Source organism: Harpia harpyja, chromosome 22 (assembly GCF_026419915.1).
Source record: "Harpia harpyja isolate bHarHar1 chromosome 22, bHarHar1 primary haplotype, whole genome shotgun sequence".
Taxonomy (NCBI): domain Eukaryota; kingdom Metazoa; phylum Chordata; class Aves; order Accipitriformes; family Accipitridae; genus Harpia; species Harpia harpyja.
This window is the reverse complement of record NC_068961.1, coordinates 10,213,861-10,237,174: the sequence shown is the minus strand read 5'-3', so window position 1 is coordinate 10,237,174 and position 23,314 is coordinate 10,213,861. Positions and strand designations below refer to the sequence as shown.

The window sequence follows — 23,314 nt, the reverse complement described above, 5'->3', positions numbered from 1 at the left end:
GGCTGTAGTAGCTATGAAATAGTGGTAACTGAGATCCTGAGAGGAGTGAGGAAAGGAAGTAGTCTTCTGGTCCTGGACTTCAGGAGAGTAGGTTTCTACTTATTCAGGTAACTGGGTAGGTGGGATCTGGGAGCCAGCTCTGAAGAGTGGAACTGCTGAAGAGAGCTAGCAGGATTTTAAGGACAGTCTCCTCCAAGCACAAGAAAGATCCATCCAGACATTCAGGAAAACAAGTTGATGTGTCAGGAGACCAGCTTGGTGACGGAGGGAACTAGTGACTGAGCTCCAGTGCCAAAGGGTGTATGTAAGAAGTAGAAGCAAGGACAAGCTTTCCAGGCATAGAGGGATGCTGTTAGCAAAAGCTGTTAGCTTTTCTGGGGGGCAGACCTCCATCCATGGAGACTTTCAAGATCTGACTAGACGTATCTCTTGAGCAACAACCTTGTTTGGATTCACTGTTGACTCTGCTTGGAGCCAGGGACTGGGCTGGAGCCCTCTGAAGGTCCCTTCCCAGTGGAATGATTCTGTAATTCAGGGAGTGAGAAAATATCTGGGCATTGGAGAGAACAGTTTAGTAGCAGAAGGCACTTTGTATCAGCGGTCATTTATATTTTCCATCTCCCTGTTTTATCATTTGCAACAAGGAATCAAAATTAGTAGCTATATTCTTGTGCATAGTCCAGCAGTTAAGATGTTAGCCTCTGATATTAACGTTAAGTGAATATCCCAGCCTTTGAAGGTCTGAGTAAATAGTGAACTATGGGCAGCATCATCATTTTTGACTGAGGATTTTGAGAGGATGCAGTTCGGAGATTTCTTGTAGCTGTGAACATTGTAGCGTTTTATGGAGCACGTGTCCTGAAGCTGCAAGCTGAGGACCACTCTTGTAGCAAATACTTTTTAAGTGGTTCTCCTTACACTAAGTTTGATTAGTGGTAAGTGTATATAGCATGTGTAGTGTTCAAGTGAACACATAGTATGGATTGCCAACAGTATATTTATCTACCATTTTATTTTTAAAAACCCAACAAAACAATAAAAGCACTTTTCGTAACCATCATGCTGATCACTCAAGTAGTGTACTGGATGGTGGCAACTTCTGTATCTTTATAAGATCTACAGTGTTCTTGGTGAGTTTTATTTCCTAGGAAGTTAGTCTTCAGAAGAACATTGTGTGTAATTTTGGATGTCAGTGTTTCTTAAAGTGATGGAGGTGGAAGAAGGGTTGTATCGGAGCAGCTAGCAGTTACAGCAACTGCTGTCTGTCTTTTATGCTGTAGTGTTTTCTTCAAGGTGCAGGCAGTCTTGGGTTTTGTGTACAGCTTGAACTTTTACTCCAGTAGTAGTTCTACGTGTATTTATAAAATAATGCTACAATTAGCCAGTGAGTGGAAAAGGTTTTCTGTTTTTATTTTATTTTTTATTTTTAGTATGTGTTGATGGGAGAGAAGATGCTGTGTCTACTGCTTTAGTTGCTAGAAGTTGTCCTCTCTTCCCACATCTTGGACTCAGAGGCACCTGACTGTCCTCTTAATTCCCTTTCTCTATTCTGTATTGCAGGATGCGGGCCCCTGGATGAAAACACAATGGAAAAGACAATTGAAGTGCTGGAACGGCATTGTCATGAGAACATGAATCATGCTATTGAGACTGAAGAAGGACTGGGTATTGAATATGATGAAGACGTCATCTGTGATGTGTGCCGGTCCCCTGACAGTGAAGATGGGAATGACATGGTGTTTTGTGACAAGTGTAATATCTGCGTCCATCAGGTTAGTGCCTGCAGAAACATTGACACTGTCCTGTGGTCTTAGTTTACCTTGGCAAGTGTGGAATTTGAACTGGTATTAAATGTTATAGGGCTTTGTGATTTTCCTGGGTACAAAGGGTGGTGCAATACTAAGTTGAATTTTTGTACCCTGACAGTTACAGTAGATAAGTGGCCTAGCATGGTAAATACGTGGACATCTACAGTCTAATAGGAACACGAAGTGTGTTCTTGGGACTTGCAAGTACTTGCTCTTGACAGTAAACAATTTTTCCCCTATTATTAAACCTGCTTTTGAAGATACACAGGGCAGGAGATGCTGGCTTGCCTATTTGTGAAGAATCTAAAGATCGTTTGTTTCAGAGCTGGGGTTTTTCCTCCTTGACTGACTAGTTAATTGGCCAGGCACAGGCTGTCCAAATCTAACCATCTGAAACCACATGTAGGTACTTTAACTGGCTGATCTTTTTTAGAAGGCGTAAGCACCTGCAATAACCATACTCTCAGTCTGAATGTTGCTCACGTTTATAGGGTTTCAGATATAGCCAAGACTTGACACCAACTGAGCTCAGGGTAGTCAGGCAGAGGTATCCTTATAATCAAAACAGGGATGCGAATCCTGTGGTTTCTGCGCATCCTGTTCTGGAAGGGGTTTTTGCTGTAAATTGAAAGGAGACTAAGAAGGCTTTTTAACGATTTATTTTTGTACCGACTGCAGGCAATACTCGGAAAACATATCTGGCTGAAAAAGGACCTGTCATCTCCCTGCTCGCAGTGGGCTGGCTTCCAGCCTGGCTGCTTTCCTCATCTGATTCACCATGTGAAGCAGCCATGTGAGCCTGAGTGCCAGTAATGTGGCCAGTGACAGGAACACAGCCAGCAGCTGGGCCACCTACTTCAGCCCCTGCTTGTGCCTGTTCAAAAGTAATGATGAATTTGCAGTCAGAGGCTTGTGGTTGCCTGCTGACAGCTGAGCTTGAGCTGATGGCCTGCTGCCTCCTTCCTTCTGACACTTCCCCATGCCAGACCTGCCTGAAACAAACCGGGGAGCATGTCTAGGCTAGAGCTGATCCTAACAACAACAAAAAAATCATTCTGTTTTTAATCTGTGTTGGCCCTGGTTCACCACATAGCCTCGGGTCTGTTTGTCATCACACAGTTTGGAGGTGGAGGGGAGGAAGATTGCAGGAGATTTCCTCCTTCATGGCGCCCTCTGTGCCAGCTCAAACACATTGTGAAATTACTGGTTTAGTAGTCTAGGCCTTCTCCACTCATTAGTTGGATTAAATCAGAAAATAGTTTCAGTCCATTTCCAACCACCTAAGTGTGATCTTAGGTGTAATGCTGCTTCTGCATTAGCAATAGAAAGAATGCTGGTGGGAATGTGCCACATAAGAGGGGGGAAAAAATGCTTGTAAAATTTAGATTACAGCTCCCCCTGTTGGGTTTTTACAACAGTCATCACATCAAAATAGCATTTACGTTGGTCAGTCTTGGTGTTTCCATAATGCAGGATTTAATTCAGGAAAGTCCTTGTGTCTGCAGGCCTGACATAAATGTGCAATGTTTTATGATATTGCTTCATATTAAATACTGAGATCTTATAATCAGAAGGCTGGGAAGACAGGTATGGGAATTTTATACTAGATTTGAATCTGAAAGACTGGTTACAGCTAATGATCCTGTTCTGTTGAGGCTTTCAATGTTACTGTTCCCCGAGATGATGTTAGGAATGGTGGGCCTTTGAAAGTCACCCTTTTGATAAAGCTTTTATTTGGAGCAGTTGAGTGGAATTAGACCTTGGTGGCAGCCAATTTCAGATATTCTCAGCTTTAATATGCGTGTATGTATGTACAGCAGGGTGTATCTAGATACGTGTGTAGTTAGCCATTAAGAACTGCTAGGAATTTGACTAATTTTTTTCTTTTCTTTTTCCTTTTTGTTTTTAATTCTCAAACCTAGCAAAACTTAAGAAATTTCTCATTTTCTGAGAGGTTAAGTGCAATACTTGGGAAATAGGCATAAAACCCAGCACCTCATAATTTTAGTATATGCTGTAATTTTTGTTGCAATATCATATAAATATTTAAAGTAACAAACAATTCACAGAACTGTAGCCACAAAGGTAATTTAGTGTTGCAGGAAATGGTCTTCAGTCAAACAGCTCATATCCCTTCACATCTAAATAGAATTATGTTAGAGTGTAAAGTTATTAGTGGTAGGAAATTGTGATTTTAAAAAGGATTAGATACAGAAGCCAATTAAAAGAAAAAGTCACTAAAAGGAAAGACGAAGGTTCTTAACACCAGTGGTGTTGTGCAGTCACAATGGTACGTTTTACACGATAGACAAAAGCAATACCAGCACACATTTTAAAAAGAAGCCAGCATAAAAAGACTTTGCCTTACAGGCTGTTTATCTCTTTGATCACTTGACTCTTTTTAAGGTAAAGAAATTAGAGAAGGATTAAATAAAGGCCAAACTGTGCCTTTAGTATTTGAAAGCTTTGGTCCATATGAATATTAATGCTTGTGTGTGAAATCATATCAGGACAATGATCTCAGTACCTGTTTTCCTCCAAGGCATGCTATGGAATCTTAAAAGTACCTGAAGGGAGCTGGCTGTGTCGCACCTGTGTCCTGGGAATCCATCCTCAGTGCCTCCTGTGTCCCAAAAGAGGAGGTGCCATGAAAGCTACCAGGACAGGGACCAAGTGGGCACATGTGAGCTGTGCTCTCTGGATTCCAGAGGTAAAACTTAATTTCTGCCTTTTTCTTTTGTATCATAGACTCCTTTCTGTCCTCCTCCTTCTCGTTCCCTCCTCTGCCTTTTTATGTTCTCATGATTTAAGGTATCCGTCTGGCTTAATGCCGGACTCTATTCTGATGAGTCTGTACAGTCTGTGAGGACTGGGAGAGAGTCCAGCTTATGTTCCATTAATTAATCACTTTGTCCCCTCCATTTACTCAGCAGTCACTTCTTGGTGTCATTATGGCATCTGAGTGACCTGCTAGAAAGGGTTACTGATGTTAAGCTAGTGTTCACCGTACTACTGCAGCTTCATTCTCTCTTATTTTCTGATGAATTTCTGTGCTTAGGTGTATAATCTACATGTGTACATCCACTCTTTTTTTTAAAAAGACACCCCACCCTCCCTTGGATTATTTGTGTAGTATGGACTCTAAGATTTGTGGTTAAGGATTTTTTTTAACTAAAAGTTTTCTGAATGGTGGGGAGATATGGCTTTTTATCTTCTATGTTATATTTTATAAGTAAAGGCTTTTTTGATATATCTATGCATACATATATAGAGAGTTTAATAATGAAGCTTTACACTTCTTCCTCTGTTTTGAATTAAGTTTAGCATTACATTATAATTCTATAAATTGGAATATTCATTTGGGTAGAGGTGGGGTTTGTGTTTAATTTTGTACTTGGAATATTTCTGGTTTTTTTCTGGTAAGATCTGCAGATCCATTACGGTGGGTGGTTTAATGCAAGGCAGTAGCCAGATCTGTCGGCACCATGACATCAGGGGGATGGATGCCTTATTTTCTGAACTTTCTGCTCCCAAGCGCAGCCAGGCCTCACATTTGCAAAACTTTGAGGAAGATGTTAAGCTTCTGACTATTTTGTTTAACATAGCAACCAGATGCAGTGTGTGATTCCTAGCTCTGTCTCAGGCATATATCTGCTTTTTAAGGAGGTTATCTTTACGGTTACACTTTTACTTTCAGGCCTGCTTGTAGTTCCTGGTGTCTCTTCCACCTTTAAGGAGAAAGGGGTTGAGAAAAAAACAAAAGATTTATTTTAAAGTAAAAAAAAAAAAAAAATCTCCTGACTTCTCCTCCTGTGCTTATGAAGAGTCTTGGCTGGAAGCTCTCCCGGCTCTGAGCAGACTGGTTTTCCTAAGAGGCCCTTTCTGCATGTGGTTGCCTCAATGCTCTCGCCAGCAGAAGAGGAACCAGCAGGTCTGGGAAGCAGGTGATGGCAGGGCAGGGAGCACACGCTGCCTTTCCCCTTGCCTACCTCCCTCTGGCTGAGGGAGAGAAGCTGCTGGGGGAGCACCCAGGTGGGACAGCCCAAATCCAGCTGCTCCCACAGCCCGTTTGGTGGCTCCAGGCCTTGGGCACCTCCTCCCCTCCGCACCAATGCCAAATGTGTTGGACATAGGGAGGAGGTGACACCTGCCAGTAGGAGTGGGAAATGCTTCCTGGATCTATTCTCCCTCTCTGTCTCCTGCGTTGTCACTTGTAAAACAATTCAGTCACCAGAGAAGCCAGAGAAACCTTTAGGAATCTGCTAAAATGGCAGGTCAGTTACTGTGTGTAGAGTCACTGTGGCCTTAACATGCTGTGGGGGACAAGAAAGACCCAGAGTTTGAAGACCTGGGGATGGATACTTTAGGGAAGAATGTGTATTCTCATATACCTATTTTTCTTCTACCCCAGATAGTAGCACACTGGAACTCCCCCAAAAGAAACAGATGAATTATAAAGTCACTGCCATTTCCTCTTGTGGCCCTAATAAAATGGAGCAAGGCAGAATGCAGAGAGGAATGGGCCATAAACCTGTCTGTGCCTTGTGGTAAAAGGTTCAAAGAGAGACTTCATGAGTCACCAAGTGTAGGCTAGCATTGTTGCAGGCAATTGCACCAGGTATTTTCCTTCATTAACTCATTCAGCACTGTCTTAAAATGTTTTTTCTTCCCTTCCTTCCTTGTGAGCTAATGCTGTCAAAAGGCTTTCTTGACCCTCACTTGACTGATTGGCATGTTTGAAGGTTTTTACTTTCCAAAGTGTACTCATTGTCTGTTTCTCCCTTTATTGTCTTTTAGTGTAAATGTGTAGTCTAGTTCATGGAAACACTGAGACCAGCAAACTTACACTGAGTGTTTTGAAATTCAAGGTCCTGCTCTGCCTTAGATAACCCATTACAGTTACACCCTCCCTCAATCATTGTGGTGTTAGCAGAAGCAGAAAGTTATTTTTCTTTGCTACAACTGGAAGGGTATCAAATTGACTATCCTTAGCTGCTGTTGTGAGTGGCTGTTCTCCAGCCACAGGGCTGCCCTTCCCAGCCACCAATGCGGATCACTGTGCACTCGTGCAGATGCTGGTGGCAGGTTAGCAGAGGACAGCAGGGTGACGATCCAGATGGCAGCTCATGTGCATAACAGTTGCAGAGAAGAGGCTTCAACAGCCCATTGTCTTCACTCTCTCCCACTCTTAAAACTTCTTCAGAGTACAGCAGCCAAAATGTAACCTGATACAAGGTGAAGAAATAACAGAAAACAGCTACATGTTATGGCAGATGGATCATTTCTGCCTTGGGATGGGAGGTTTTGGGGAATTAAAAGGTTGGCCTCTCTGTTCTCTGGATCCCTCATGAGCAGTGAAGTTCAAACAGACTTTCCCTTGACTCTTCTCTTTGAATATCAGAAACATGCAGGTGGCATGAGGCCAGTATAAATAAATTGCACCTGACTGTAAGTGCCTCTTTGTGCTTTTACAAAGTGGGGTAATATAAACAGGCAGTGTTACAAGCTGAATGGACAGTATTTCCAACATAAATGTTTCCTGACCTTCTGAGTCCCCTCTGGGGAAGGAGCAGGGAGAGCATTAAAAGGGGCAGAGACGGACAGGGAGAAGGTGTGTGTCAATTCCCAGCTCCTGCTGGGAAGCATGGTGGAAAGCTGGTATTACTCAGTCTCCAGAAAAATTCACTGAAGATTCTGGTTTCTTTTTGAAAGGAATATAGACAAGCCGACAGGTTGATATAATCCTTTAATTCCCAAAGGAAGTCTTGCCTCTTAGCATAGTGGTAACTGGGATGAGAATTGCGGTCAATCTTTGTACAATATTGTTTCAGAAATACTTGTGCAACTTGTGACCAGGTCTGTTTCGAGCAAGGTCAAGTTAGGCTGATGAAAGGCTCTTTCATTTTGGAAGCAAAAAACCTACATTTGATGATATTTAAGAGTGCTGGACGTGATTTTGTGGAACCATTCAGGCACTTCAGGGGCAGCTTTGTCACTTTCCCACCAATTTATAGGAAGGCCACAACAGCTTAAATTGTTTGTCATCTCTACCTGATAAGGGCATTACATATTGCCTGCCTATTCTCCTTCTTGTCTGGTAAAACCTGGACCCTCTGAAGCAACTCACTATCTTCCCAATGAAGATTTCTGGAAATGCCATGCAGGAGGTTGACCTCAGTATATTCCAGAAGATGTGGCTTGCAGCTGGGGGATCAGAGGGTGAAGTACTGTAACAAATATAAAACTTATTTGAGTCAATTTATGTCATTAATTCATGAACTGCTGATCAACTTTAAGTGTGGAAATTATGAACCAACTAATCTCTTGCAAAGCTGTCTTTTCCGCCTACTTAAATGATCCTTAGAGCAATCCAATGATAAGAAGAGAGTAGTAAAAATACTCAGTTTGAGTATAGCTGCTATGACAATCAGACTTGATGAATTTAGCACTGCTATGTTTGGATAAGTCTTACCTCTCAGAGAAGGTCTGCTGAAGCAAAGCCTTTCCTCCTCAGGGATTAAAGCAGGTTTTAAAATGAATACCTGCATCAAGTGATGATGTACCCCCAGAGGGAAGCTAGGAAATTCAGCTTAGTCTACTGGCTCTTGTAAAGTCAACAGTTTAATTATCACATGTTAAACTAATTCATATAACCTGCATTTCCCTGGGAGAGTCTTATTATGGAGTTAATACATGAAAATTACTGTAGTATAATGCTCTTAAAGTTTTCTAGAAAAAAAAAAAATTGCTGTTCAAATCTCAGCCTTAACTGCTTTCTTAAGGAATCAGCTTTATTCTGGCCTCACACTGCCACAAAGCATGACCTAGGAGCCTCCTTTCTTTGAATTCTTATAGCTGACCCCTTTGAGAAGAGGCCCATATCCCACCACTGGAAATACAGGTCTGCCCTGTCCAGGTGAATTGTTCATAGAAAGTGTGGCGATCTTCTTAGCTAGAATCAGCATTGTATTTCTGCTTCAGGCAGGTAGCCCTCCAAAGCACACACCTGCTAAATTCAAAAAGTGCTGTGTAAGCATCAAAATCCAAGCTTTTGGAGACTGGCATTCTTGGGAGACAACAGTTATCTCACTGAAATCTTCTGCCATGTGCCATTGTCATACTGGCCTGGTTCTGCATGTTGGTCATTCAGAGCTGGCCAACTTTTTGTTTCTGTCCTTGGATAAATCCTGTCTGTCAGGAATGGCTCAGGGATGCCTACAGAGATAATTTATGTCTGTTTTGGAGTCCAAATTAGAGTGGACAGTCCTTTTTTCCCAGCATGGACAACAGGCAGCTGAGAAATTTCTATCACAATGGATATGTGGCTGTTAATCTAAATTTTTTTCTTTCTTTTAGTATTAATATCCATAATCTGGTCTACCAGAGACAAATGGATCATCCAGTCTAAGTATGTGAAAACTGGCACAAGAGAATATACCGTGCTTTGCAGTAAGAGAAGTTTGTTGTATTCTTTCTCAAATTATACTTCATACAATCTGTAGTTAGGAAGGTGTATTAGAATCACCTCTTGCATTGGGAGTGCTCAGTGGAGAGGCAGAGCTGGGAATTGAGGCTTTTCCTGGCTGCTGACTGATAGATCTGGTTCTGCCCCAAATTGTGAGCTGGCAGAAGCAGCTATTGTAGCAGATCTGTTGATCTTAAAGAGTGAACTTTTCAGGTAAGTACGAGTAAGCATTCCTATTTTGTTCTGAGTAGCTTGTATTTTGGTACTTTTTAAGTTAGACCTGTTAAAGTAGCACAGAAGAAAAACCAGAATGGAAAGGAAATAAACTTAAGCATCACTTACTGCAGTCTCTCAACTGGTTCATAACAAGGCATGCTGTAGGTGCCTCAAATGTTTTGAAGAATTGCAACTTTTAGCCACCAGGTTAAACTGGTAGTATTCCACACTATTGTTTTCATGTGGGATCTTTTAGGGTCCCTTGCTGAAAAGTATGAGCATATGGAGATCTTGCAGTGAGATAAATGTGTGGTCATATTTCTTCTTCTGGTATTAATGGGCGCTTGCTCTTATTGCCTTGATAACTGCTTTCCATGATTTTTTTTTTGTTTACAGGTTAGTATTGCTTGCCCAGAAAGGATGGAGCCAATCACAAAGGTGTCTCACATTCCACCAAGTCGATGGGCTCTAGTGTGTAGTTTATGCAAACTGAAAACTGGTGCTTGCATTCAGGTACATACTTGTTCTGTGGTGACTCTCTGTGGTGTGTTTATGTGAGAAAGGTGATTTCGGTTTTGCATTTTGTTCTTCCTGTGTTCAGAGGTGCATTATAATGCAGATGACTGTTGGGTAGATGCTTACTTCTTCATAGCTGTTTGCTCTCAAATTAGTTCACTAGCACAGAGATTTAGGAGTTAGTCTGAGTTGCCTTCTTTTGAATAAGGCTGATGTATAAGGACTGCTACTACATGGGTCAGAGATGGATAGAAATGTCCTTCTGCTGAACGCTGTTCACAAACAAGAAAATACTAAATTGGATGATAGCAACTTCAAAGAGATCAACAGATTTTTTTAAGAGTGCTTAGGAAATATATTTTTGTAGGGATGGCCTTTCATGTAATTAAAATAATTCTGTCCTTTTTTTTCTGGTTTGTTGCTACTATTAGTGATTGAGGTTTTTTGTTTTATTTTGTCTGCAGTGCTCTGTGAAAAGCTGCATCACTGCCTTTCATGTCACCTGTGCCTTTGAGCATAGCTTAGAGATGAAGACTATCTTGGATGACGGGGATGAGGTGAAGTTCAAGTCGTATTGTCTAAAGCACAGCAAGAACAAACAGAATTCCCTGCCTGATGTTGATGAGCACCCCAAGAGTGTGTCAGACCAGAAGCAAACAGAGAGCGAGAAAACCAGTCTGCGAGCCCAAAAACTCCGAGAGCTGGAAGAAGAGTTTTACTCACTAGTTAAAGTGGAGGATGTTGCAGCAGAACTGGGCCTTCCTAAACTTGTTGTAGACTTCATCTACAATTACTGGAAATTAAAGCGAAAAAGTAACTTTAACAAACCATTGTTTCCTCCCAAGGAGGATGAAGAAAATGGCTTGGTGCAGCCAAAAGAAGATAGCATTCATACTCGCATGAGGATGTTCATGCATTTGAGGCAAGACCTAGAAAGGGTAAGAATTTAACTAGTAAAGTTTTGAAAAACTATGGTCTTTGTTCGTGGACAAAATTGGGAATGAGGGAAGCACAGGGAGATGATTTTAGAAAACAGTAATTAAAAAAAAAGTTAAGGCCTTCAGCTCTTTTGATATGCTGCAATGCCTGCTGCAAAGACTTGCGTAGAGGTTATTCCTTTATGTATTTCAAGATGCACGTTTCTATGCACAATGGACATATTTGCTAATTGACTCTTTGATTTCAACTTCAGTTGAGTAAATGTTTAAAAAAAATTGAGTAAATTTATTTGACCCAGCTGTAGTAGTTGCTAGGGATACAGATACAATAACAAAAAATGTTACTTTTATTAAACAAAAGTAAGTGCAAACAGCAAAGGAATGGGGCAGGCTTAAAAAATTCTTATCTTCCACCTTCTGTCTTGGGATGGAGTGACTCTTGATTTGTAATTAAAAAGGCATTTTGTGATGGTTATAATAGAATGGTAAATATTGGTCAATTCTGGCTTTGGAAAAATGAATTTGCATAGGTAAAGTAGTAAGTATTCTTTGGTGAGTGTGCATTATGCTTTTGTAGTATCCTAAAAATATATTAAAGCAGAGCTTCTCACCCTCATGGTTTGAAGGCAAGTAGGTGAAGTCCTAGGTGGTTAACTTCCACAGTGACTTTTTGGCTCCACACACGCAGAAGAATGCTGGCCTTTACTCATACCACTTCCCGTGACATCTGATTCAGGAGTCTTACTCACCTCTCTTCCTCACCAGTGTGCTGATGTCAGCTTGTCCCAGATAGCAGGCAGGCTGAATCACTTGTCACTCTCTTGACCAGATGCTTTCACTGCACGTAGCTGCCTTAGGTGCTACGTACGGTTGGTTAGCGGTCTGAAAATAACCCACTGAGTCTACCACTGCTTGTGGCTTTACTGAGAAGGAGGAAAAGGAAATTATCTTTTTATCGGTAGCTAGCTGGGCTCTTACCAGATTGCCAGCTACCTGGTAGTTTGAAAAGTTGGAATCCATCAGCAAAATTCAGAGCAGGAATTTATTAGGAAGGCATACAGAGTGCCTTTTTCTGGCAGCTGATGGGGGAGGAAGCCAGGCTTGTTACCACTCAGAGGCTGCCCATTAGGTTGGCCTGTTGGCTGGTGATCACCTGCAGTTTTCAAGTGCTTAGTGATAGGTAATGAATGTAAAAAGGGTAACAAAATAAAGTATATGTGCTAAATGTGATTCAGAGACATTGGAGAGGAGAGGGGAAGGAAAAGCAGAAGAGGGAAAATAGTGTTGTAAGAAAAGAGAAAACAATATTGGGGAGAGAACATGAAAATACAGGGAGATGAGTGTTGGAGCCAAGATTTACGCTTGTCAGTGTAACTTGTCTTGAATCTAGTCATAATCAATCTCAGATCTCCTTTTGCAGGACTACTTCGGAAATGGATCCTTATTTTAAAAAAAATTTTAAAACCCATAACATGCTTCAATTGGAGGGTTGGGATTTTGGGGTGTTTTTTTCTTTCAAGAGACTGTTTAGAGCTTTTTCTTTTTGTTTGACGAGTAGTTAGTTTGTATCAAATTTTGTTGAAATTGATGTACTTATTCTGAGAGGAGGTAATGCATAGTTTGAAACGTCCGTCTCGAAGTTTCTAAACTTCTCGTGCACAAGATTTTCTACTCGGTTATATCTGGGGATAAATATAAATTCGGGAATCTTGGAATTTCCCTTCTGGGGAGAGAGGTTCCAGTTCTGAACAGATGGGAGTCAAGTGCTGGGGGAAGTATGTTTGGCAAGTATCTTTCAACAAGCCCCTATGCTGTTTCTGTGTTCTGAAAGGTCTTTTAAGTGTTCATGAAGAACTTCCAGTGCCTTTTACTGTTCTCATTACATTAGATGGAAATGTTGCTATTAACTCAAACAAATGGTGAAAATAGAATTATGTGGAACTGAATCACAGGATGGTTTGGGCTGGAAGGGACCTTTAAAGTTCATCTAGTTCCAGCCCCACTGCCATGGGCAGGGACACCTTCCACTAGACCAGGTTGCTCAAAGCCCCATCCAACCTGGCCTTGAACACTGCCAGGGATGGGGCATCCACAGCCTCTCTGGGCAACCTGTGCCAGTGCCTCACCACCCTCATGGTAAAGAATTTCTTCCTTATATCCAGTCTAAACCTACCCTCTTTCAGTTTAAAACCATTGCCCCTTGTTCTGTCACTACAGGCCCTGGTATCTCTCTGTCTTTCTTATGATCACCTTTCATATAGTGAAAGGCTGCAATAAGGTCTCTCTGGAGCCTCCTCTTCTCCAGGCTGAACAACTTGCTTGGCCTTTCTGCACAGGAGAGGGGTTCCAGCCCTCTGATCGGTTTTGTGGCCCTCCTCTGGACCTGCTTAAGGAGGTCCACGTCTGTCTTGTACTGGGTATCCCAGAGCTCGACACAGTACTCCAGGTGGGGTCTCATGAGAGTGGAGTAGAGGGGGAGAATCACCTCCCTCAACCTGCTGGTCACGCTTCTTTTGATGCAGCCCAGGATACGGTTGTCTTTCCGGGCTGCGAGTGCACGTTGCCAGCTCATGTCCAGCTTTTCATCCACCAGTAACCCCAAGTCCTTCTCTGCAGGGCTGCTCTCAATTCCTTCATCCCCCAGCCTGTATTGATACTGAGGGTTGCCCTGACCCAGGTGCAGGACCTTGCGCTTGGCCTTGTTTAACCTCATGAGTCAATGCAATGGAGTCAGAAAAGAAACTGCTAAAAGGGTCAGCCAAAATGCGTACATTGCGCAAGAAGCCAGAGTGTTCTTTTAGAGGTGATCTGCATGTTAGTTTTGGTTCAAACAGGGCAGCTCTCTTAGGTAACTTTGTAAAAAGTATTGCTTTATAATGTTGCAATAATTTTAGGGGAAACAAACATAGTTCAGCTGTTAAAAATCATTCTATGAAACACTTTGCAGGGAAATTCTGGGAGAATCCAGTATTGTCTGCAGTAACATCCATGGCATCGTACATAGTGGAAGCAGGCTTACAGACAAGCAAGTCTTAGAAATGACTTTTCTTTTGACTGGCATTTTGTGTTTGCTCACTCTTCTTACAGATGAAAATATATTCTGCTGTCTTGCAGAATATATTCAAGGCATTCATTAAATTGGCAATTAAAAAGCCCTCCAGGATGTTTTTTTTAATTCTGTTGTTGATGCGCTTTTTTTAACTATGTTGGGATTTATTTTCTTATTGCCTATTAAGTCTCCTGTTATTCCTCCGTAGGTGAGAAATCTCTGCTACATGGTAAGCAGGAGAGAGAAACTGAAGTTGTCTCACAGTAAAGTACATGAACAGGTCTTCAATTTGCAAGTCCAGCTCATTAATCAGGAAATTGCTGCAGGTAATCATATAAATGTAAAATATATACAAATTCTGTCTGTACTTAAAAAATATGTTCTCTCTATGTTCCTGCTTAGTGTCCTTAACACTGTGAATCTGCCTTTAAAAACTTTCTTCAAGTACACAGTCAATGAAAGTAGCGACACACACAAATCTCTTTAATCTCTTAAAATATTTACTTGGATATTTCTTTATTTTATGACCATTTCTGGTATAGGCCTATTACTTATCAATCACTATGGCATCCAGATAGCAGAAACTAGCTGGTGGTGATCGCTAGGTGTTTGCTTCCTTGGCCTGCTGGTTATGACACTGTTTCCCCACAGCAAGCTTTGCACTGCTGCTTGGTTCTCCAGCTGAGGTTTTTTCCCTTGCTGTCAGTTGTTGGTTCCTTCAGGCAAAAGAGAAGAGTGACTGATAGGAATCGCTGTTGTTCTCACTTTGCCTTGATGAACAGCGCAAAGAGGCATTTCTTAGCTTGCCATCTGCAGTTACTCTCCTTCCTTCAAAAAGAGTTTAAGTACTCTGCTTTTAAATAGTGAACAGTAACTGCTTAGGAATGCTGATGTACCAAACCCCACTCTGCCCTTCATTTTTATAGCGACCATTTTGAAATAAGGAACACAACATTTGGGAAAGAGGACGAGTATACATTACAGTGCGATTACTTCTGTTTTTTTAATAGGGAAGGCAGTTATTTCTTCAACATGAAATTAAGATCTCTGTTCTTTCAAGATACATGTTATGTTTTTAATGACCAATTTAGAGTGAAGTCTTTGCGCTTTGTTTTTTCTCTACCCCTGAAACATGAATAAGTTTCATTAGTGCTGACAAGGTGGTTCTTTTAAACTGTTTTAGGTCAGACTAGTACTTTGTAGAAGCAGCAGTACTCTAAAGCACTTTGGTTTTGTGTAAATGCATTTTATTAGAAACGTCTACTAGATTTATTTTATGTCTTTACAAATACAAGTAGTTTCTTAATGCTTATTAGAATAGCTTGATAGCTACTTCGCAATGGTGTTGTATGCATGTAATATCATAAAGACTAATATATTGAGGCAAAAAGACTTTAAAGCTTAGAAAATTTTATAATACAAAGCAGAAAGTTGAACTAAGTCCAAATTGAAACTCAGTTTGAAGCATTGTTTTTTCTCCATCCAAAACTGAATATGAAGCTTTTTTATAGCTCTGTTGGAACTACTTCAGTCATATCTCAAAACTGGTTCAATTCACTGGCTTAAAGCCCTGTAAAAAGGGCACGTTGTTGTTTTTAATGGAAATGCTAAAATGCTTACCTAAATTCCGAAACGGTGGATAATTTGGAACAGTTTTCATTATCCCAGCTTCTCTTTAATGTCCTAAAATAATTTCACACTAATTGTTTGCAAATGCTTCTTACTGTTGAATGACCTTCTAATGGACTATAAAACTTGTTACAGATAACAAAACGATTACCCTTTTTCAAAAAAGCCTTTTTTTCTTCTGCTCCCTTGTCTCTTTCTCCTGTAGGCCATACCCTGACAAGTGCACTAGAGAACACACTGTTCTACCCACCTCCCAGGATCACCCTGAAGTTAAAAATGCCCAAATCAGCACTAGGAGATTGCAAAAATAACTCGCTGAAGCCTGGCAACAGACCACTTTCTCCTGACAACAGCACTGTTTACAGCAAACGGAGCGTGCCAATGTCAAAGGAATCATTTGAAATTAAAGCAAAATCTTACTCCAGGTATCAGCATGACAGCAGAAGTAACGGATTGCTGGCTGGGATCGGCAAGCCTCGGAGTGAGGTGAAGGATTCTGGCCCCACGCAGATGCCGGAGTTTTACCGGGGCCAGCCATCCGGGAAGCCCTTGGCGCTCCAGGCAGCTTTGCACGGACAGTCTTCCATTGGGAATGGGCGGGTGCAGCAGGAGAACTTGAGGCTGGTGGCCAAGTCCAATGGTCTGATGGGCAGGGCTGGAGACGTGAGCCAGAGAGACAGCTCCAGCCAGACGCCCTACGAACAAGAGTCCGTGCTCACGGCTCACTTGGCCAGCCAGAGCAGTTTCAGAAAATCCACCATAGAACACTTTAGCCGGTCCTTTAAAGAGGCTACCAACAGTCTGGTGAGGACCACAGAAGATCTCCGGTGCTGTGAAAAGCCAACCAGAAGACTTGCAACAAAAGATCGCTTGTGGAGCAAGCAGACGCTTGAAGGTGCTCCGTACCAGGACAATGACGGGTACTGTCCTGACTTAGAGCTGAGTGACTCTGAAGCAGAAAGTGATGAAAACAAAGAGCAAGTGAGGTTAAGACGAAGTAGCTCAGAGAGAGAAAGCCCAAGTAAGGACTTTGGAAGAGATTGTCACAATAGAAACAAAAAGAATATGATTTCTCACAGTTCAGTACAAAGGTGATTAGAAGCCCCCACGGGGTAACTCAGCCTTTATGTATTCCAGTGTACCAGTGCAAAGCTCAGCATCAAAAGGTTCCAGAAAATAGTCCAGGACCTAAGTTAGGAAGAGTTGCAGTAGGGGATGGAGGGAGGGGAGAGAAATCAGAATAGTTTTGTTCAACTGTGAATTGGCTTGCAGCCTTCGCAAGGTTAACTCAGTTATTGCAAAGTCATGTGGAAATTGATGTGTTTTATTAGAGGGTAACATCTGGGAGAGCATGAAGCGGTTAATCATTGCGTAAATTCAGGAAACTGCTTCCCCCTTGCCAGCTTATGTGCGAGGCAACATGTTCATGTTATGTCAGTCTTGTGGTGGTGGACAGGTATTAAAGAAGTCCTTGCATTGCTCTAACGTGTTGCAAGAGACTGCAAACGGAGACACTGAAACTGCATTCTTACGGCACCTGCAGTATGGCTTTGATCCAGCAACGCACTTGCGGATGTGTTAGGAAGTTCAGCATGTGAAAAGTCCTGATGGTTTCCCCCGGGAACATTTGTGCTCAGATCTCCGAGTGCATGCCGATGTGCTCTGCTGGATCAGGCCCAAAGTGACTACTAGGTGAAGATCCTCTTCTGCAGGAGGCTTTGAACTGCAGCGGTGTTTGCAGGCTCCTTGCAGAGGGTGGAAGCAGGCGTCGCTGGCGCTGCCAGACTCGCTGACCTCTAGACATGGCCCCGTTCCCTGCTCTTGCTGAAGGTTGTGTTTCTTTTCACAATAATTTGCTTATTTTGTAAATATACAACTTCTAGTACTTCAGTTTTTTTAATCTCTGTACATAGTTGCTTGTTGTGGGATGCACTTGTAAATATTTTACCCAGCTAACAAGTACAGATGGCTAATTTTGTGGATAGTGTTTACAAAAGTAGATGTACTACTTCAAAGAAAAATGCTATTTGACACTTAAATTTAGGCAATCACCAGTGATGCCAGGTTCCTCTTGAAACTCAGATTTCATGTCCAGAGGTGTTCGTACCTGGTAATTTTAAAATAAGCTGAATTAGAAATAATTTTGTCTGAACTTCTTATGCAGGCACAAATTTTCAACCCTAGTTGCCTGAATGCAGGTGTAGGAGGCTTAATTCTGGCATCTAGGTCTGTAAAATTTTAGCCAGTCATCATTTGGAGTATGTTTTTTTTTAATTGCTGAAAAACTATTATTTTATTAAGCTGCTTTTCAACCTCTGGATCAGTTGCTGTTTCCCAAACTAACACTTTTTTGTATGTCCTTTAAAATTAGCAATTGTTAAGTAGTGATTAAATTTCAGCCAGTACTGAGGAATTGAGAAGGGAAGGGAATCCTTTTCTGTTCGTTTCAGTGACAGGGGATTTTTGTTTGAATGCAGACAAACTTCTTGATCAACACACCATCTGGAAAACAACAAAGTAACTGCACTGTTTTTCTCTGAAATGCTGTACATTTCATAAGTATGCAAGGTCCTGTGTCCCCACATAACTGGCTGAAATGGGCCATAGATTGTATAGGGCACGTCATATGGCTACTTTCTGTTGAGGTTCATTTTTGTCTAGAAACAAAAGGTGTTCCCCACCCAGCGTGAAGATGACTATGCAGAATCCAAACAACCACCTGTTTTTCTTCATAATCTTCATTTATTGCTTTTAGCTTGGGAAATGGCAATGACATTTTCAGATTTGTTTTAAACTTTGAAATCTCCCTAGTTGCAATACAACTAGCAGGTCAGGGGCTGGAAGACTTTTCAGTAGTGAAATAAAAAAAAAAGTATACTTGGCAATTCTGCTCTGTTTGCTTCATGCATCTGAATTTTTTTTTTTTTTCACTTCTTGATTTTATGTATATTTGTGTAATTGATCTTTCTAGAGCTGTATCTTCAAAATTATTTCTTTTGGTGTAAATATGCAGTAGCATTTTAGGTTCCACATATTTTATTTTAACGGGAAATGCTTTGTGTTCTAAGCCATGGGTCATTCAGAATAAGTAAACAAATGTCTGTTCATTTGTATTCCAGTTCTGATTCTCTTAGTTCTCCTTCGATATTTATTAGTAATCCTCTCTTGCTGGTCATGAAGTTTTATGAAGCTTGTATTGGGAACACTTATCTGGGAGGTCAGCAAAGCGTTCATGTTATTTTGTGGCCAGAAGCCTATGACAGAAGGGAGGGAAAATGGTGCTTCAGCAAAACTCAGTGTTTCTGCTCTTCTGGGGTTATTAATTCAGTTGTTTCCAGTCTGGGCAATGGTTTTGCTAATTTTTACATGATTTTAATAGATATATGAAGGAGCCCTTGGTTATGTAGTTCTCAAGTATTGTCCCCAAAGTGCATTTGCTAGTTTTTATTGTGTGTTCAGTGGCTAACTGTTTGAAGTATTACCTCTTAACCTTATTTGTCAATTTTTTTTGTGTTTTTGCATTTTGTTTTATATATATAAATATATATATATTCAATTTTCCAAGATGGACTCGGTCTTTTTCAGATGTCCCCTTTTTACAAGTACTTTTTCATTAAATTATGAAATTGCTAACAGTATTTTCATCTGTTGTGATTTATTCAGGGCTTTACCTTCTGTGTCTGGCAAGTTGTTAAACTCATCAGTCCAACAGCAGTACTGTGTCCATCAAGAGTAAATTATTTCTGCAGAGTTGGCAATACTTTAACAAGTTAAAGTGTCAAGGAAAACCTTTCCCCCCTCCAACGCCCAAAAAAGAGTCGCTGAACACTAATTTGCTGTGTATAGCAAATAGTTCAAGCCTGATTTTTGTTTCTGCCTAGCTGAGCAAATGTAACAGACCATTTGCTGCCCTGGTCTCATTTTTTTAATATATGTGCTTATGCCGTAGTATGACAGTTTTTCCCTGGCTGGGCAAATTAAGTTATAAAGGAGGAGCCGTAGCCAGGCCTCCTATCTCATCCCTCTTCTTGTAGACTCGCACACACGTGCAAATGAATACTTGACGGCCAGCTATTGCCATGTGTGTGCAAAGGACAAATCAGTGCAAGCAAGTTCCCGGCCTGATGTTTTATGTCGGTTTTGCATGACCTTTTGCTGTAGTTCCCCCTGCTCCCACAGGCCGGTGCTGTGATACACCTTGCTGGCAGAGAGGAGCTGCTCCCTGTGCCAGAGCAGGGGAGAAGGCAAAAAAGAGGAGGGAGATGGAGAGAAAGGAGGTGTAGCTCCACAACCGATCCGACAGCGTCCCTCCTGCTCCAGTCGGCTTGGCAGCTGGCAGCCTTCAAGAGAGATGGGGGATTTGCAATCCGCGTGTTGGAGGCAGCAGTGACCCTCCTGTCTGCAGCAGGTCAGGCAGCGGCAGAGCGAGCCGTGAGCTGAGCAGCCACGTAACGTGCTTGTGGCCTGGCGTATGGGCAGAGCAGGTGGCCCCAGACGGGCCGGGAGCGGAGCTGGAGGTGGGTTGGGTGAAATGGAGCAACAAGTCTCTCGGCCGAAAAGAAAACAGGAGGGGAAAAAAAAGGAAAAAGGCAGTAAAGGTGCATACAGAAGAGCGGAGGAAGAAGCAGTAAGTGATGGATTGTCAGCTGTTTTTCAGGACCAGGATTTCTCCTTCCCTAGAGGTGTTCTTGCAACAGATTCCAGCAACAGACTTCCTTTTTGTGACTTTCTGACTGGTGGCCTCACATTCCCTTTGAAAGTACAGTCTGCTTGTGGCTGGGATGTGGGAAAGGTGGGGCCAAGGAAGGAAATTGGTATCCCCGTTATTTCGGAAACATTGCTATTGGTTTGCAGAGTCTTTACAAATAAGTAAGAGTGGTTACTTTTTGATGGTAACTGGAGCAAGCTCTCACAAGCACTAATAGGGGCTGTGCGGCGATTCCCAGCACCATCATTTCTGCATTTATGCCTTTGTCCAAAGAGAAACGTTTCTCAGCTGTAACATGCGTATGTCATTTGTAGAATGTTTTCTTTGCACCGTGAATCCCAAACCATAGAAGGAGGAATTACAAACATTTAACTATTAAAAATAAGCCTGAAACCTTCACTTGATTTTGATGTGGTACCTCACTGATGACTAGGCCTAGGCATACGCAGGCCCTACTGCAGGCACGTGATGTGTATCTGATACCTGGGAGGGACGGAGCGTTGCCAAGTGTTCAAAGCCTGCCTCTGTGAGCTGCAAAGATAATCCTGCGAAACCAGTCATTTTGATGATCCCAGTACTTGTGAAGGTTTAGCACTGCAGGGAATTGACACATCTATTGGGAAAACATGCTGTTGATGTGAATTAATGAGCAAAAGGAAGCTGCTTGCACAACTTGGGAGCTTGGCATGCAAGGGAAAAATACTGGGGAAGGGCAGAGACGGAAAACAATGCGAGTGCCTCAATGCGGCTTCTTCAGGAAGAAGTGAAGACTTGAAGACTTCTGGGTTCTGGTTTCATGAGAGATGCCCTGCTACTGCTGCTCCTCAATCTTCCTTTATGCCAGCTTCATGGCTGAACAGGCTGTTGCTTCTCCTGGGGTGCAACTCTGCAACATACCCCTCTCGCAGAGACCATCCTAGGATAACTGCTCCCAGGCTCCACTCCTAATCGAGTCAGAACATCTGTCAACTGCTGGACTCTTATGGAGTGATGTGACAGAAGTGGATTAAAGTGACTGCAAGCACAGCTTTCTGAAACAAAATGTTGCATAGCAGCTGGATAAGTTGTCTGAAAATAGCAGATGTGCATGTCTATTTCTGTCCCTCAAGTTAACCCCTCTGCAGATAGCTTGGATAAGTTCGCATGACTATGTTGTTGTGTAAGGAGAAGCAGATACTTGCCCATTAGTTTCCCTGCCCCTGTGAGTACAGCTTCCAGATAATCTTTCTCTTTCTCCAGTAGGCTTCTTTTGGCTGGGACAACCTCCTGGATCCACCTTGCCCTGCCCTTTTTCTGGGACTTTTCTTTTGTTTCATGCTGGGCAGACCCTCCCTGCCTTCCCATTGCTTTCTCAGCAGCCCTAAAGCTGGGTATCTGCCTCGCCTAGGCTGCCTTATCTGAGACATTGTTTTAAATCTCTGGGTAGGCTCTGTAATGACACCTTTATGGTTTCTTTTGGCTTAACTCTCCTCGAGACGTTTTTTTCTGGTTTCTATTGTTTTTCCCTAGATGCTGCCCCACCTGCCCTCACCCTGGGGAAGAGCACTGGGCAAGGCAGAGACACAAGGTGTATTTTGATAGAGTTCCATAGCAGCTCCAGAGATGTTCTGCTGGCCAAATTGGTGGGCCAGTGTCCTGAGGAAGAATTTAAAACCTAGCACAACAGCAATGTATAAAGGAAGATGCCTTCAAGAAATCTACTGGTCATCCGAAAGCCCTTGAGCTTGTGACTGACATCAAGATATGCCACTCTTCTTACTTTCTGTGGTCTTGGCAACCACAAGGAGTCCACTGGAGTAGTACCTATAAAAAGAAAATGTGTTATGTGCCATTTGGAAAAATGGCTCTGGTTATACCTTTGGAAGTGAGGTAATGAAATATGGGGGGGGGGGGGGATCACTAAACTAGCCCACCCACTTCACTTGAAACCACGGTGTCTGGCTGCATTCCTTTGTAGTTCCATCTCTCTTATCTCAGAAGGGTGGTGCTGAGTAGTTTGGGAACCCCTGCCCTGGCATCACTGGCATTTTAGGCTCCATTTGCATCTGGTTGAATGGAGCCTGACCGAAGTACTTCCCCTCCTTAAAACTGATGGCTCAGCCATTGTTCTGTTATCTCCTCTAAAATGGAGTAGGGGCATTGCCTTACCCTCTCCCTTCTGATTATTCCTTCTACAACAAGCCAGCTGTCTCTTCTGGCTTAAGGAAGCACAGAGGCCAAAAGCTGGATGAGCCAGGTGATGCGGATATCCATAAGCAAGTTGTAGTTTACACTTGTTACGAATGGCTAATACAGAAAACAGGCTTCTCTCAAATTGTCTGGTTGAACATGGTAAATTAAGCTCAGAGCAGTTGCCCCAAACCTGCAATTAATTTGAAGTTTGCTTCTGATTTGGGCCTGAAGAAGGGCTTGTGTGCCTGAAAGCTGCAAACACTGAAAGCACTGTTACTCAATCAGCTACTTGAATGAAAGATGCTGCTTTTCCCTGAAGTCCTGGCTCCCTTGCATGGCCTCCATTGTGGCTATAATTTTGCAGCTGCCATAGCACATATCAATGCTCTTTTTTTTTTTTACCCTGAGGCAAGCAAAATGCAAATCCAGGTCACGTGGGGTACAAAGAGCAGAAAAGTAAGGCATTAATAAAAAATGCCTTGGCCATGCTCCACTTAAGAACGCTTTCTGAAACGCCCTGTTGCCTGGCTGCTCCAGTGCAGAGCAGAGGGCTGGAAAGGCACAGGCTGGGCACTCGAGCTTTGTGAGGCAGCTTAAGGTGGCAGGAACTAACACTTGCAGGTCCTCCTGTGACAAAGAAGTTGGAGGTGCATGTGTGATGGTGAGGGGTGTTCACGAAACACTTGAGAAGCTGGCTGCATGGGGAAGGGTCAGGTGTTTGCTTATAGCACTACATTCTTAGGTGTGAGATGCTTTTTCATGAGACCATGGCGGGTATATAAGAAATGGTGCTGAAAGAAGTTTGAGTAATAA

At 42.3% G+C, this 23,314-nt stretch overlaps 1 protein-coding gene and 1 long non-coding RNA gene across 5 annotated transcripts in view; one reads left to right on the top strand and one right to left on the bottom strand.

The window, feature by feature from the left end:
• Window positions 1-19,259, top strand: part of JADE3 (jade family PHD finger 3) — a 67,058-nt gene extending 47,799 nt beyond the window's left edge. For all 4 annotated transcript variants that reach the window (XM_052773516.1, XM_052773515.1, XM_052773517.1 and 1 more), the window contains 6 exons: window positions 1,561-1,772; window positions 4,351-4,518; window positions 9,886-10,002; window positions 10,470-10,943; window positions 14,201-14,318; window positions 15,827-19,259. In XM_052773516.1, coding sequence (XP_052629476.1) covers window positions 1,561-1,772; window positions 4,351-4,518; window positions 9,886-10,002; window positions 10,470-10,943; window positions 14,201-14,318; window positions 15,827-16,716 — 1,979 coding nt within the window. In that variant the 3' untranslated portion in view covers window positions 16,717-19,259. The remainder of the gene's footprint in view (window positions 1-1,560; window positions 1,773-4,350; window positions 4,519-9,885; window positions 10,003-10,469; window positions 10,944-14,200; window positions 14,319-15,826) is intronic.
• On the bottom strand, window positions 14,475-16,146 carry LOC128135072 (uncharacterized). The gene is made up of 2 exons (XR_008232923.1): window positions 16,042-16,146; window positions 14,475-14,708 (listed from the first exon to the last, which is right to left on the bottom strand). It is a non-coding gene; the product is annotated as an uncharacterized LOC128135072 (long non-coding RNA).
• Window positions 19,260-23,314: the final 4,055 nt, after the last annotated feature.